We start from the raw sequence: 17,450 nt of genomic DNA on the forward strand, positions 1-17,450 counted from the left end.
TTGTGTGAAACACCAGAAAGTGAAGGAGCTGTCATTACGCGGGGACGAAGCGATGCTCTGAATATATTTTTTTTTAAAGTGCGGGGGGGAGAGAGAAAGAGAGAGCTCATCTCTTTTGGATTTAAGTCGTGTAAAGCCAGGGGACAGCCACCGGAGCCACCATGTCGAAAGTTGTCAGTAACAAGGAGAAGAAATCCTTCAGCAAGAGGCTGTTCCGGAGGAGCTCGGTGCGCTCCGTGGGCAGCTTCATGAACAGAGTTCTCCGGACTCTGTCCACTCTGTCTCATTTTGGCACCGAGGAGCAGGCCGCCGAGGACGAGAAGGACGACTCAACTTTGATCCCGACCACCACGGGGGGGTCAGTCCCGTCCGACGACAGCGACTGCGGGGGGTTTGCCTTCGGGGACAAGGTGCCCGGTGTGGCCGGGCTGAAGAACCACGGAAACACCTGCTTCATGAACGCTATCTTACAGTGCCTGAGCAACACCGAGCTGTTCGCAGAGTACCTGGCTCTGGAGCAGTTCAAAGGAGGAGGGGGAGGAGGAGGAGGAGCAGGAGGAGCAGGAGGAGACACCACCACCACCACCACCACCACCGGCAACAACGAGAAGGCCAAGTCCAACGGGGTGCTGCTGGTCCAGAAGAGGCTGAGCCAGCCGCACGAGGCCGGGGAGGTGACGGAGCAGCTGTCCGGCCTGGTCCGGGCTCTCTGGACCTTTGAGTACACACCTCAGCACAGCAGAGACTTCAAGGTAAGAGGGAGGTCTCAGCTCCTGCTGCTAAAGCAGAATAATCACATCATAAAAACACATGAGGTGCCTGTTTTATATTGACATATAACACACTCAAGTTCCATCACTTAATCTGCTTTTATTGAAGGAGATAGTTCACACATCCTGAGTCTTCATCTTTTCACACTTATTGATTTTTTGCTCCTCTTCTCTCTTCAGGTCAGTTTTTTTTGTTTACCTTTTTCAGTCTGACTCTGAGCAGAAAGTCACCAGAGTTAAGATTTTTGGTGCATTAGTGCAGCTCCAGGTTGTTTTCTACCTTAAACTGAATTATTTTGTTCAGTGTAATTATCTGACAATACTATCAACAGGAAATACAAATGGTTGGGCCTCACTGGTCATTCTTAAAGCAGAAGTAAGCAGAATGTTTGTGTTAAAGCAGAAGTAAGCAGAATATTTGTGTTAATATAAGTCTTAAATAGTTCTATCTTCCGACAGCAATCACTTCTATAGAGTGTTTGGTCTGAAACACGGGTCTGTCAGTCACTCTGCTCTGTTGTAAGCCGAGGAGAAAACTTTCCTTGTATCCTACAACCTTTATCCAATGAGGAGAGAGAACGGCATAAAGGGGCGGTCCTCTCTGTGTGTGCAGCCAAGGGATGCGTGTGAATGTGGTGACGTAGGGACGAGGGTGGGGACTGCTAACTCCATCGGCTGACAGAAAGTTAGCCAAAAGAACCGGATCGCTTACTTCTGCTTTAAATATGAATTTGTCTATTTGATATCATATCATCACTTGATTTGTCAGTATAGCCCACTTGAAAACAGGGGCAGATGCAGTGATGAAGTGGCAGCACTGAATGGTTTACTTGTCAACAAGCCTCTGGGTCTTATCAGTGTGGACTGATCTGTAACTAAGAAAAATACTATTTAATGTAATACGTATACGTAAATCGAGTATTTTTGGTCTGTTGTCAAGTGCCAGTTGACGTACAGGAGTCACAGCTCTGCTCACAGTGGTGACTGTACTAACAATCATCCTTTTATAGGAGAGTGAATCATAATGGAAGAGGCGAAGTCAGTTTTCCTGGACTTAAACTCCTTTCTTTAAAAGGCTCTTTGAGCTGCTCAGCTGATTGTTGTCTCCAAGAGCTGAGCTGTAATAAAACTCACGTTTTTTTTTAAATGCTTGACTGTCTGTCCCACACTCAGCTCTTGTTTCCAGCCTCATCTGTTGTTTCAGCGTTTTGACTCCTAAACCTGTATCCCAGCGCTTAAAAAATGTGCCGATCACAACCACAAAGGTTTGGTTTGTTCTTTGCAGCAGGGACTATTATGTGTGTGTCTTTTTTTTAATGTCTGATAAGCTATTTTCTACTTTCAGAAGTTCAAACTGCACGATGGAGAGGAACCAGATTGAACAGGGCCATACAACACTTTGCTTATTCTTTAGAGTGTTACTATTTCTGTCCATTTCTTTCTGCCTTGGTTGCCAGCCAGAGTACAAACTGTCTGATTGGATATAGATTATTCTCTTCAGAGTGAGAGGCCTTGAATATGTTTAACTGTGTAGGGAGATTAAATACAGCTCAGGTACATCAGATGCTTTGAAAAGAAACATTCAATTAGAGTTTGATTTCAATTTTTCCCCCCAAAGTATAGCCTCTGTTGTTTTTGGATATAATATAACCTTTGGTTGCAGACAGGAGAGATTTGACTGAGTCCTTCTCAAATATCTAAAAAGATCAAATATTTTAATGGATTGAAAACACTTTGCTCTCCAACTTATACATCACAAACTGAAATGCTGCTAATTGTACTTTAGCAAAGCATGCTATAGTTTTGTGGTATGTGTACTTTACTGCTCAGCATGCACATGTGACGCTTTTGTGCCTCTTCCCTCTGACCACAATCTGAGCCTAAACTGAGAGCACTTAAAGATCGTTTGGGAGACATCCGTAACAACAACACAGGGGAATCATTCGCTTTGCCTCAGAATCCATTTTCTCTCCAAAAGAAATAGGTTAGAGGATAATGTTGTTGTTCACCACCCAAACTGCCGAAGAGCATGATCCACACAAACTCTCATAGATAATTAGGAGAGACGTTTATCAATGATGAATGCTTCATTTCATAATGTGATTGATGGTAAAACAAATCCGACATGATGGCGATCTGTAAACACCACACAGCAACTGACCCCAATGTTTGATATAATGATAGGACTTTTTAATAGATTCTGTAGATCTTTATCACAGGATTGATGAATAATGAACATACAGCAATCAATCTTTTATCAATAAAAGTACTGCTCATAAGATAGAAGTATGGTTTTTATTAGCACAACTGTTGAAAGTTGAAATTTGGAAGGAATAATCAGTTTCTCCCCAAACTCTTGCTGTGTAAGATACACATATCTGATGATATAGCTCAAAAGACCCTTGTTATACTAATGTGATAATGATATATTACATTTTAGCTCTTGCTAAATATGTGACTGCAAGTGTTTACTGTGGTTATTGGTTCAAAATTCATTTTTTTAATGTATAAATGTAAAATATTTTGTTGTTGGTGCCTAAAAAGACAGACCTGAAAGCTGCATAGGCTAAATTAAACATGTTTTTCGTGTCAGTGTAGATATTCTGATCAGCTTCCTGTCAAATCACTTTCTAGATAAGAAGAGAAACACACACCATAGTGGACACAAGTCCCCTCTAGTCTACAGTTTATGTTTAGTTTAAGTGGCAAGGGCAATGTCACAAATCAGTACACAAAAGTATGCAAAATCATTTTTATTGCATAGAACAGTGTAAAATATGCACGACATACTGACAATAGTAAATATGTAATAACAACATTTATTTTTCTGTGATAGTATAAAAAAAACAACTAAAGGTTACTTCTCAGACACCAGTCATACTCTCTTCTCAACAGCCTTCATATGAGAAATGCTTCATGTAGCCTGACAATTCATTGGGCACACAATTTATGTCGGTTTCAGAGGGATATTAAAAACAATGCATTATTAATATTCACTCTGCATTTCACTGAAACGCTTTGTGTTTCAGTGAAATTTCATTTCGCTCAGTGTCTCGATCTCGTGTGTTTTCGCCTTAAAGTTGTCTCATAATCGTATCAGTCTGCTGAGGCTGGCTTGGGATCTAGTTTCATAAACAGACCTTTACTTAAAGAGAGGCTCGGTGGTGGAGCCGCAGAAGGAAGGCCGGCTCTTTGTTTGCATCACACTTTGTACAAATTGCAGCGGCTGCCTCGGTAATGCCTTCAAAATGAGTGTCCCATGGGAGCGGCAGGGACGGTGCATGACGCTCGGTCCCCTCATATCTTTGACCTTGTGTGACATTTGATAGCTGCTGGTGAGCAGAGGTGACTTTATGGCTGCCTGCCTTGGTGGCTCTCTGTAGAGTACACGCTGTTGTCATCTCCGATGGCTAATTGTTAGTGAGGTTAAGCTGTCGATTTTCAGCCTGTGTCCTGGTTTTAAAAAGCTTCTCTGTGCCTGCCTCTCAAACATCACCCCCACCTCCACTGACCTTTAGCATTGTGCTGATCATCATGGTCAAACACACTGAATATTTTATGATCAGCCCACTCACTTGCACTACTAAACCATCTTTGTTTTTGGAGCAATGCGCACAAAACCTAATTTGTTTATTGGTCCTCTTTCTGTATTATCTGCTGCAGAATGTGGTGTCCAAGAGTGCCCTTCAGTTCAGGGGTAACTCCCAGCACGACGCCCAGGAATTCCTCCTTTGGCTGCTGGATAGAGTTCATGAAGACCTCAATCATATCGTCCACCCTGAGAGCAGACCCCCCCGGAAGGTAAACAGAGACTTATCACTCAGTTACACATTGTTCTCTGTATTCAGCCGTAGATCTGTCAAAATGTGGACATTATCGATGGTTGTTTTGACCAGCGTTGTCCCAATTCAGTTGATTGATTTCAATAAGCTGTTCCACTACTGTCCCTCAGTGTGAATCATACAGTGATCTGTGTCTCTCTCATATTTGTAGCCTCCAGTAGAAGAAGAAAATCCCCCTGAAGGATCTCCACTACCAGCACCTGGCTCTTTTGTACAGGAGCTGTTTCAGGCACAATACAGGTGACATTTTCTACATGTATCAATTCAGCGCACACAAAATATTAATTATAACGTCAACATGTTTTATTGCTTGAAAAGTCTGCAACATTCTTGTCTAAGTCAAGGAAAACTGCAAAACTGACATATGATGAAATATTCTGAAGTCTCTAAAGGTTATTGTTACATATTTTTATTATATATTTTATAAGAGCAGATAACAGATTTTGTTGTAAACATGCATACTGAATACAGAAATCTGCTCACTTGATACTTAGAAGTGATTACACTTTCAGGGTGGGGCCTTTTTCTACCTCCTGTATATTTCTGTTAGAGTATGATTTATATCTCTGATGTGAAATATAATGCACCAGTAATAATACATGACACTGTAGGCCCACAGATCATGGTTATACGCAGCCCACCCCTGGGTAATATACCTCTTGGTGAGACGTCAGCGAAGAAGTAGATGTCACTCTGTACAATAAATATGAAGCCATAACAAGCAGCTGGTTAGCTCATCTTAGCTTAGCTTAGCTTAGCTTGGCTTAGCACAAAGACCAGATCAGAGGAAAACAATCAGATCAGACCAAAACTAGCAACAGCCACCTTCCAGTGCTTTGAAAAGTTGCCAACACATAGGATCTTGTGTGTTTAATGTGTACACTTGTTAGGCTACAGTAATTTAAAATGACAGGTTGTGGATTTACAGCAGTTTATTTGCAGTGTGTAAACTAGCATCAGTGACTGGAGTGTTGCTGTCACTGTTAACTTCATAGGCAAACAGTGGAGACTTCTCCCGAAAATCACAGTGTGTTTTTCTCACACTATGAGCTAAATATGTACATTTCTGACTGAGCCAGGCTGGCTGTTTCCACCTGCTGCTGTATGTACTGATATGAGAGTGGTACAACTGTTTCATCTAACGCTCAGCAAGAGAGCAATGTACACTGAACTAAAGGTACACTAACAGTACTCCAGAGTCTGATTTCTTTATTGTCATCATGTCTGTGTAGGTCTTCCCTGACTTGCCCTCACTGCCAGAAACAGAGCAACACCTTTGATCCTTTTCTCTGCATCTCACTGCCAATCCCGGTACCTCACACACGGTAAGGAGGATCTGTATCTAGTGTATGAGTAAGACGAAATAATAAATAAATAATGTTAGACAAGTAACAATCTGATCCCAGCATTAAAAATAGTGTCAAACATAGCCTCGACAAACACTATGAAAGCTCTGACAGGAGGGCTAAAATTAGAGGATGCCATCTATCTTTGTAACGTCAGTTCAGCCGTGGCTATGAAACAGCCAATTAATTTCAATCTGTCTTGTGTTTGCAGGCCACTGTATGTGACAGTGGTGTACCAAGGAAAGTGCTCCCACTGTATGAGAGTCGGGGTGGCGGTGCCTCTCTCTGGCACTGTGTCCAGGCTGAGACAAGCTGTGGCCCAGGAGACCAAAATCCCAACCGAACAGGTGCTGCCTTCTTTGAAACGTCCTCGTTTTTCAGCGCATTTATGTATCGAAATGAAAAGGATTGCTAGATTTACTTTCTACCAATTCATCTACAACTCTACACTCTGTGGTTGTTCCCCTGTCTCTGCCTCAGATTGTCCTCACAGAGATGTACTTCGACGGCTTTCATCGCTCCTTCTGTGATGACGATGACGACCTTGAGATCATTCAGGAGAGTGACTCCATCTTTGCCTTCGAGACACCTGAGCTGTTCAGACCAGAACAGATCCGCTCCAAGCGAGGCGGTATAACATCCTGTGTACCCCCCCCCCCCATAAAGAAATTAGTTTAGCTCTTTGTCTTGTTACGGCAGTAGGAGTGGAGATTAGATTAGAAATTGACTCATATTGAAGAAATGCTTCATTTAGGAAGCTGCTACACAGTTTCTCCAAAGCAGTATGTGGTTTTCACTTTTTTTTTTTTAAATGTGTGTTTCTTTCAGGGAGCCCACATGCAAATCTCAACCAGAACAACTTGAAGTACGGCACAGATAATAACAGGATATCCCCACAAATACAAGAGCCTACAACAACACCACCACAGAGTCCTAATAAGAACAGCGGGCAGGCTGAGAAGATCGTCCTGTTAGTGTGTAACAGGGCCTGTGCTGGACAGCAAGGACGCAGGTACGTTAATGAGCAAAAATATATAATAGAGCTCCATCATTAAAGGGATAGTTCAACATTTTGGCAAATTGGCCCATTGCAATAATCCCTATAAGCCTAGCAGAGCTGCAAGCTGCTCAGAGCTACGCTACAGAGGCTAATGGGATTTCTTGGTTTCCCTCATCAAACTCATCAAATACACAATCCAACAACTCCAAAACGCTCTGGTGGACAAGTTGTGACCTGCACATTCACCACGCTATGAGATAATAACGGAACGTTACGAAACGGAGCCGTTTTCGAGGTAAATACAGAGTCTGCTTGCTGAAAAACTGTCCCTGAACGCAACGCGCATCAGCGGTTTTGCATGAATTTCCCTCTAAAACAACTCTGTCTGGTAACGTTCTGTTATTATCTCATAGCGTGGTGAATGTGCAGGTCACAACTTGTCCACCAGAGCGTTTTGGAGTTGTTGGATTGTGTATTTGATGAGTTTGATGAGGGAAACCAAGAAATCCCATTAACCTCCGTAGCGTAGCTCTGAGCAGCTCGTGGCTCTCCTCCGCTGTTCTAAAAATAGCTTGCACTGACAAATAAAGGTAACAAACCTACTGCTATGACTATAGGGATTATGGCAATGGGCCAATTTGCCAAAATGTTGAACTATCCCTTTAAACATCAAACTCCAAACAATTGTTAAAAACCTTCCTGCTTTTACTTTCCCTGCAGGTTTGGTAATCCATTTATTCTGTATCTGGAGCGCACGGTGACCTGGGATGTCCTTCAGAAGGAGATCCTGGAGAAGATGCAGCATCTTCTGCGCCCTGGGGTCTGTGTGCAGGTAAAGACTCATAACATGCTCTTATCTACACAGACCCACTGAATTGAATCATTATGCTTACATGGTACATTCTATAATACCTTGCTCCTGCTGCTCTGTAGGTCGGGCCCTTCACTTTGCGTGTGGTAGGCGTGGTTGGAATCACATATCTCCTGCCTCAGGAGGAGCAGCCACTCTGCCATCCCTCTGTGGAGAGGTAATCTCCCTTTTTACCACAAGGGGGGGTGTTAGCTCACTCGAGTAGTCATTACATAAATCCTAACAGTGTGTTCAATGCACTTGAAGTTGATTGAAGAGCTACAGTATGTAGGCTGACTCCTCAGTGGTATTGATGTTAGAATATGTATAACACCTTGTCTGCTTTTTATGGATTCTCCTCCTAGGAGATGTTAACCTCTGTGACTGCTGCATGGATTTTTTAAATGGAGGGAATGAGAAAAAATGACTTTTGCTTCATTACTTACAAGAAGAAAAAATAGATAAATCATTGAAGTTTGACCTAGTATAGTGCCTACTTGCCTGTTATTTATTGTGTGTCAGAAAGTTTTTATTTTTTACTCTAGGGTCTATTAAAACCAGCCAGCATCAAATGTGCAATTTCAAAACACACTTTTCAAACAATTTGTATTAGTGGCTTGATGTGACAGTCTCAAACTGAAACTTCAGTTTATTCTCAACAGCTTTTCTAGGTTATCATTATAATTCTGTAGGAGTATCAACTATATGACGAAGATAGGAAGTATAATGCGCTGTTCTCTTGATCTCATTTTAACAGGGCGTTCAAGTCTTGTGGTCCTGGAGGGCCACCTCATGTGAAAATCGTGGTTGAATGGGACAAAGAGACTAAAGACTAGTAAGTGAGCCCCTTGGATTTTTGAAAGTGTTATTTGTTGTATCCTCTCTCAGTGCTGTGCATTTTGACACAGATACATGTCATGTTTGAAGTTTCTATGTGATCCGTGAGAGACTTGTGCCATGTTATGCCTGCAGTCTGTTCAAAAGAACTGAGGATGAATACATCCCAGATGCTGAGAGCGTGCGTCAAGCAAAGGAGCAGCACCTTCAGCCTCAGACGTGCTCACTCGCCCAGTGCTTTCAACTCTACACCAAAGAGGAGCAGGTAGGCTGAGACATGGGATCATGTAGTCAGGGAGAACATCACTGTTACTGAGTACATTTTATGGATGAAAGGACGTTTTTGTCAAGTGTTTCATTTTTTGCTGCATGCTAACATTCAATGCTTCAGTCTGTGTATCCTTAATGCAGTTTTGTGGAGTGTTAGGATGAGTAAAAACAACAAACATTAGATAACAGTAGAATGATATTTCTCCATGTATTTTCTCTATGATATTGTTCTGGAAATGTTAAAAATTACATCAGTTGATATATTTTTATTGCACAAAAACATATTAACAGACAAAGAACACAACAGCAGAGGAGAACATAAGCTGGACATTCATTTCTCTGTGTTACCGTGGTACCAGTGACTCTAATAACTGATATTTGATTTTCAGCTGGCTCCTGATGACGCCTGGCGATGTCCACACTGTAAGCAGCTCCAGCAGGGCAGCATCAAGCTCAGTCTGTGGACTCTGCCTGACATCCTCATACTGCACCTGAAGCGCTTCAGACAGGTACACACTCACACATGAAGGCGCCACAATGGTCAGATCTGTAAAAGTAGAAAAAAAAAGGGTAACACTTTATTTGACGTCTATCTCTATAACGCATTATAACCATACTTATAATGAGTTATAATGCAGTTATAACACTGTATAACTATAGTTATAAACACTCATAAATGATCATAATGCTTTATAACAATAATCATAACACACTATAAAACATTTTATCATGACTTATAAGGTCAGGTATTATAACACGTTATAATTGTTAGTAACTCACTGACAATGCCCACATCAATAATACATTATAAATATAGTTACAATGTGTTATAATTTGCTTATAAACGTGTATAACTATCATTATTAACACTCATAAATTATCATAAGGCTGTGTAACAGTAAGCATAACACATTATAGAGCATTATAACTCTATTGTAATATAAGCCATTATAAAATGCTTGTGTTATGCTTATTGTTATAAAGCCTTATGGTCATTTATTAGTGTTTATAATGATAGTTTTACACGTTTATAAGCCAATTATAACACATTATAACTATATTTATAATGCATTATCGATGTGGACATTGTCAGCGAGTTACTAAGTAACAATAATTACATATTACAATACCTGACCTTATAAGTCATGATAAAATGCTTTATAGTGTGTTATGATTATTGTTATAAAGCATTATGATAATTTATGAGTGTTTATAACTATAGTTATACAGTGCTATAACTGCATTATAACTCATTATAAGTATGGTTATAATGCGTTATAGAGATAGGCGTCAAATAAAGTGTTACCAAAAAAAGAATTAAAAAGTGCATCTCTGTGTCATCACAACTGCTTCTAAAGGAACTTACTGTGTCGTGTCCTTCAGGACGGGGATCGTCGGATGAAGATGCAGAACATGGTGAAGTTCCCGCTCATGGGCATGGACATGGCGCCCCATATGGTGAAGAGGAGCCAGAGCAGCTGGAGTCTCCCCTCCCACTGGTCGCCATGGAGACGGCCTTATGGGTTGGGCCGTGATCCGGAGGACTACCTGTACGATCTGTATGCAGTGTGTAACCATCATGGGACCATGCAGGGAGGACATTACACAGGTAACACCATACTCAACTATCTGTAGAAAGCTGTGGTAACACTTTATTTGACGCCTATCTCTATAATGCATCATAACCATACTTATAATGAGGTATAATGCAGTTATAACACTGTATAACTATAGTTATAAACACTCATAAATGATCATAATGCTTTATAACAATAATCATAACACGCTATAAAGCATTTTATCATGACTTATAAGGTCAGGTATTATAATACGTTATAATTGTCAGTTACTCGCTGACAATGCCCACATTTATAATGTATTATAAATATAGTTATAATGTGTTATTGGCTTATAAACGTGTATGACTATCATTATAAATTAAACTATTATAATACTTGACCTTATAAGCCACTATACAATGCTCTATGATGTGTTATGCTTATTGTTATAAAGTCTTATGATAATTTATGAGTGTTTATAATGATAGTTATACGTTTATAAGACATTATAATACATTATAATACCTGACCTTATAAGTCATGATAAAATGCTTTATAGTGTGTTATGATTATTGTTATAAAGCATTATGATAATTTGAGTGTTTATAACTATAGTTATACAGTGTGATAACTGCATTATAACTCATTATAAGTATGGTTATAATGCGTTATAGAGATAGGTGTCAAATAAAGTGGTACCAAGGTTGTTTCCATGGAAATATTGATCACATTTTATTGCATTGTGTCTTGTAGCTCACTGTAAGAACTCCATTGATGGACAGTGGTACTGCTTTGATGACAGCGATGTTCATCCCATGTCTGAAGATGAAGTGTGCAAGCAGACTGCTTATATCTTGTTTTATCAAAGACGTGCCACAATTCCTTCCTGGTCTGCCAACAGCTCTGTGGGAGGTACTTTTTTTTTTTATTGATATTCGGCTCCACACTCTCTTTCATACTGTACGTATTTGGGTGCTTTCTATGGAATACAAAGCAGATGACCATCTACTATCTGTTTGGGTGTTTAGGATCTACCAGTTCCTCTTTGTGTGAGCACTGGATAAGTCGACTGATGGGTAGCCGGCCCCCGAGCCAAGCCTCCTCCGGCTCCTCCAGGCGCACCTCGCTGGCCTCCCTCTCCGAGTCCGCTGAGTTTGCTGGGGAACGGAGCGAGGATGACGGTGAGGGACAGACGATTGCTCAGATGGTTTTGAAACATGAATATTTTCTTGAAGAATCTAATATTGGTTTGTATCTTTTTACAACCCAGGTTTATCAAGTCGCCCAGCAGTGAGAGGCATGCAAAGGCAAACTTTCTCCTCGAGGTCTTCAATTGCCAGTCCACTGGTGCTCAGTGAAAATGGCACCAAACCAACCTGGTCCCACTCCGCTAAGCTCCAACTCCGCTCCAACTCTCCTTCACGCTTCTCCCTGGAATCCCACTCCTCCTCCCCGACTCTGGAGAGGATAGGAGAAGTGGTTGACAGCAAAATATCAACCTCCTGCTTCGCTGGGTCACCTAAGCCAGACAAACTGTCGGGGGGCAAGTCAGTCCTCGCAGCTTCGGATAGTAATCCTGGCAGTAAGAGGCTGATAGAGCAGGTCCATTCAAAGGCTGTGGCGCTGGCGGAGCAGAGGAGCTCCGTCCAGGCCGGGGATAACAACAATGTAATCGCTGCTCCTGAACAGGTTAGTCCTCGACATGGGGCGGCTGCAAAAGAGGCCAAACAGAGAAATGGAGCGGCAGATAGCGCTGGCGCCAAAAGGACCTCAGCAAAGACAGGGATAGAGGGCGAGAGGAGTCCCAAGAAACGTCCAGCCACTTCTTCGACGTCATCCAGCTCTCTGTCTCCTGCGTCCCCAGCCGTGGACAAGTCCCCGTCTCGAATGCAGACCAAGGCTGCAGCATCAGCATCAAACCCCAAGGACAAAGGCGACGGACCTCCTAAAACTGGCAAGGTCGCTTCCTCGAGAGCGGCGACCCCGTCCAAAAAAGGCTCGTCTCAAACCCCGGAGGTGCTACGTCCCGATTCAGCCCAACAGAAGAAGGGCGCTTCTCCAGGATTACAAAGCTCAAATCCTCCGAAAAGGACATCACCCAGAGGCGGAGGTGAGAAAAGCTCAGCCTCCGCAAGGACTAGAGCAGCAGAGAGGAGCACCAGCCGTGAATCGTCACGGGCCAATCCGGTGTCAGAGAGAAAGGTCAGCCATGGAGGACCTCCCTCCAGGTCAAACGCCGGCAGTAAAAACGATGGCAGGTCGAGTCGGGCGGCGGAGAACAAGGCAGCGGCCCGGAACTCCAGTAGCAGCTCGTCCATGGCCAGTCTCCGCTCCTCCAGCGTGGGTGTTTCATCTGCCAGCGCGGCCCCACCGTCAAAGGGACCTCGCAGGAACAGTAAGACAGAGGACAAAGGTTTGTCCTTCTTCAAAACTGCTCTTAGGCCCAAAGAGACACGCAAGTCAGCTGATGGTGGGAAATCAGGCGCCGGAGAAGCAAAAGGAAGTCCAGAGGATGGTGCCGGAGATGCAGTTAAAGACGGAGTCCCGAGCAAGAAAAGCCAGAATGTGGCATCAGACGCTCAGACTAATGTGACCACAGCCAAAGACAAGGAATCCTCCAAGGCGTCAGCCACCACGAAGCATTCACTGCTGCCCTCCACAAAGTCCAAGCTTTCTGGAGCAGAAACAACCACCCAGTCCTCCTCCAACTCTAAAGACCCTCCGAAGAAAGAGCCTGCTAAAAAGACAATGCAGTCCAGAAAAATCCCCATCAGCTCTACTCAAACTAGCCAGAGGTCCAAGTGATGTTCTGTTGAGGACCCGATAACAATCTCTCAAGTGCAGCTCTGAGGTGCTTTACCATCAAACTAGGCCGAGTGTCTGACCAACATCTTTAAAGCACCTGTAGCTTTTCAGTGGTTACTGAATACCAGCTGCCATACTGGACACCTACTGTCCACATTGTTAAATACTTATTTAGGAATGGATTTTAACAAAGCACTTTGTATGGATTGCATTGATTTTGAGGAATATTATACTGTATTGTAAATAAGCATGGACTGCACATGTATTGAAATTATTGCCTTGTTCTGTCTGTAGCATAGTTGGGAGAAGTACATCTCAGTAGGAGGTGGAAATAAAAGTGACTTTGCACAAGATGGAGAGCAAGTATAATGGTGGAAAGAAACTTTTGAGATATACAGTATCAAACATGGACTACTCAGTCACCAAAGGAAGTTTACGGGCAATTTTTAACATGTTGATGCAGTGAAACGATGAATTATTTCCAAAAATCTTTATGTACAGCTCTCCTTCAGTATCGAGAGCCATATGTCAACAACAAACATCAGTGCCTCAGATAATCATAGTGGAGTATTTAATCGAAATTGTATAACTGCAGATGTTGGTAAATTTATAATTCAATTTTAATATTTATTAAGCACTGAAAATGTAATTTCAAGTAAAACACAATTAAGCCTATTTAACCTGAACTGCTGTTTACATATGCTCCTTGATGTAGTTATTGTGCAACAGCCTTTAAGAAGTATTTCTCTGCAGCCAAAATCAGACTGTCATGGAGAGGCCGGGGGGAGAAGTGCAGGAATGAAGCATGTGTCATTGGTGTTAAATGTCTGGAGCCCTTGGTTTGTAATAATTCTTCAATGTTTGTGTTTTATTTACCAGTAAATAATCTGTTCCCCTCTCAAGACAACCACCCTCCCAACCCAACACAACCCAACCCACCCACCACCACCTCTGCCCTCCAGCTGCTGATGCCAACACTTACCTGCTGTGCCCATGGGGAGGGATCGGCCTCCTCAAACTGCCAGACATCTCCAAACATTCCTCCCAGACGAACACAGGGTTAGTGTAAAAAGCCACTACGCGCACAGACAAAAAACATTATTCAGAGACAGCTGGGTTTATTTTGCCTTCGTCCGACTCCGAACACCGTACATGTACATAGAGCGTTCCGGTGCGTGTGAGTCAGTCCATCTTCCGTCTGTCACGTGGCATCACAGCTTGTGCACATCTTTAGCTTGCATTGACGAGTAGATTAACACTGAGCGCACTGACATAGACTGAAGAAAAGAGATCACCATTCATTAAGTATATGACAGTTGTTGCATGATAAATCGCTTATGCATGCACTTAACTATGCAAGCAGACTCTTGCTAATGCCCACACTGAGTATGTAGAAGTGCTACTCTTGGATGTGTATATATTTCTAACTGTATATTTTTCCAGATGCCAGCATCAGAGAGCATGTTAAGGCATACTTTATTAAAGCTTTGTTTGCACATTTCTTCAAATCAATATACATTTTGTATGAATGATAAGTATTGCTCATTCACCCTCTCAAAGTAAATCGACTCACTTGCAAATTAATGTTTTCTGTATTGTATTCATTTGTCTCACATTCCCCCCCCCTCACAAATCCAACTTTAAACTGATTTTAAAAAGAAAAGAAAACATTTTGTATGGGTTTTTGGCAACGAAACATTGCTGCAGTTTATAACGTGTGGTATAATTGTCATGTATCATCTGTAGCGGTTTGAGTCTTACCTGAGAAATTCAAATGACCAGTAGATCTAATAATACGCGGCTCATTTTCTGGTTCTGTATATGTACGTTTTGTCGGGTTATGCTGGAACACTTCAATACAATATGCTGCCATGATGACCTCAGTCTTCTGCTTTTGTCTGAAGATCCATAAAAGCAACAATGTGCAATATATCCTCTAAAATCTGTTGCTCTGATTTTACATTTTATATGACGAAACCTTTAAAACTTAATGATATTACAACAGATGATCTTACTGTATATAATACCATCTTGAATTTTACACTGTGACCGATCGCACTTGAAGGCGTCATTGACTAAATTTGTAAATGAAGTCCCCACCAAATAGAAATTGATAAACAGTTAAACCTAACAATTATAGATCTACTGATCTACTAAGTGTCACATTAAAGGAGGAGTGTGCTTCATTTGCCCTTGCAGCTGGACCATAAACTACTTTACAGCCTTCTGGCACATGGTGCAGAATAAATCTAAATATTATCTTCAGTGCCTGGTGGCTACAGTGTGTCGATACTGTGGCTTTACACCCAACACATGCAGTATACAAACCCACTTACAGTATGTCACATCAACTTTAAAGTGAAATCTTGCAGTGTTGACGATATAAAGAGGGATGTATGCATCTAGTCAAATGCTACAAGGAGTTATTTATTTTCACAAATGCATGAGAACAACCTTTTTATTTTTCCATTTATATTCTGTGGCATAATGTAATTTTTTGACATGTACTGTGTTCGTCTTTTTGGAGGGGGGGTAGCAGCGTGTGTTGGCATTGATTTAGCAATGCAAGACAGACGTCAACAAAATAAAAAATATAATGTCATAAAATAAAATTTTGTCCACATATGTAGCTCTGGGTGATTTGTTTCTGCATTTCCAGATGGTGTGCTGCTGCTGCCTCTCTGTTGCTCCACTTGGTGGTGCTCAGTGTTTGTCTTAAAGCCCCCAGTAAACGGGGACATAATGAGCTGGGATGATAAAGCGGCGCTCAACATGAATTTGTCCGTGAGAAATGCCCTTCAGTTTGAACTTGTGGGATTATTAAGATATATAGTAGCGTCAGATCTAATGCTGTCAGTGACAGAGATGATATGTTATTAAACTACAGCACCATCATTTATTTAGAGCTGATTCGATTGTGGTTTTATTAGTTTGGCCCAAGGCTGGGCATATTAAGTGTTAATGCTGCCTCTTTGTCTTTCTGTTCTTGTAATTTTGTAGAGCAGTCATCAGTTTTGGGAATTACATTTTCACCCTTTCACACTTCTCACCTCTTGTGTTGTCTGATAAGTGATGAAATTTAAAAAAATGCCCTGTGGTGTGATGGGGCTGCAACATGCTTCTTCTCCCAGCATGCAGCAGCAGGAGGTGGAAGGCTCCGCATTGTTTATCCTATCAAGATCGTGCATTTGTTTGCTATTCTAAAGGAAAATACGAAGTTGCGTAATAAAAATAAAAAATGAATACATGTATGTAATTAGAAAATTCACAGACTGCTGCCCGGCACAAGCTCATTCTGTAAGGGAGCCAGGCTACTCTAGTGCTGAGATCAATAATCATTTGCCAATTGTATCGGTTCCAAGAGAACATCATTAGCAAGACCTCAGTGGAGAATCCAGCAACTTTTATCTGGATTTAACACACAAATCGCAACATTACCCCTCTTGACTCCTCAATATAATGCATCTCACACGCTGTAATTAGTTTATATGTTTTGCTTTTGCTGCATTAATATGTTTGATGCATTGTAGAGATGCAATCTAATCTTATTGATCAATGCAATCTTGGTATCTCCCGGGGCCAAATTCGATCCCTAATGCTTCTGCTAAGTCTCCATTTTGAGAAAGTCCTGTCTCTGGATGGATGGAGAGGACGAGCAGGATTTTCATGATTAGCTTTCACTTTTTCTCTGCTTGCTGTTTGGTTGGATCGATGCATTGAGTGCTGTGGTGAAGGCGACATTAAGGGGGTGGCCGCAAAATCATAAACACCTTCATAACACAGTCTAACACTTCCACAGGACAATACGATCCAGTAGCTCTGAGGCTCTGAAGGCCAGTGTTGTGGTGGCATTGGACCAATAATAACATAGTTTTACAAAGGAGGACAGTATCTTAAATCATATTGTAAAACAATATACATTACATATTACATTATAGATTACATCACATACACATACATCACAAATTAGCATTGCTGCACTATGATACAAATTCAGCAATATTTACTAGCATGAGAGCACAATATTAAAGGGATAGTTCACCCAAAATTCAAATTTCACTCATTATCTACTCACCCTCATAGTCCATGAGCCAAGACCCCAAAATTGGCCTCCCGCAATCGAACGGGTGGGCAATTTCTAGTTTGTTTTTTTGACTTGGTAGACATCTCT

The 17,450-nt window shown here is 41.7% G+C and overlaps 1 protein-coding gene across 1 annotated transcript; it reads left to right on the forward strand.

Moving 5' to 3' along the window:
- The first annotated feature begins 85 nt into the window (after positions 1-85).
- Positions 86-15,907, forward strand: LOC146968049 (ubiquitin carboxyl-terminal hydrolase 31-like). Its single transcript, XM_085760950.1, has 16 exons — positions 86-752; positions 4,434-4,571; positions 4,764-4,852; positions 5,845-5,937; positions 6,170-6,305; positions 6,439-6,589; positions 6,787-6,970; positions 7,679-7,790; positions 7,892-7,986; positions 8,566-8,643; positions 8,781-8,910; positions 9,305-9,424; positions 10,299-10,524; positions 11,228-11,386; positions 11,503-11,655; positions 11,745-15,907. Exons 1-16 carry the CDS (start codon positions 162-164, stop codon positions 13,277-13,279), a joined length of 3,990 nt encoding a protein of 1,329 aa, XP_085617076.1. The 5' UTR covers positions 86-161; the 3' UTR covers positions 13,280-15,907.
- The last annotated feature ends 1,543 nt before the right edge of the window (positions 15,908-17,450 follow it).

This window comes from Trachurus japonicus, chromosome 19, assembly GCF_045865225.1.
Source record: "Trachurus japonicus isolate A0001 chromosome 19, Traja_1.0".
Lineage (NCBI taxonomy): Eukaryota > Metazoa > Chordata > Actinopteri > Carangiformes > Carangidae > Trachurus > Trachurus japonicus.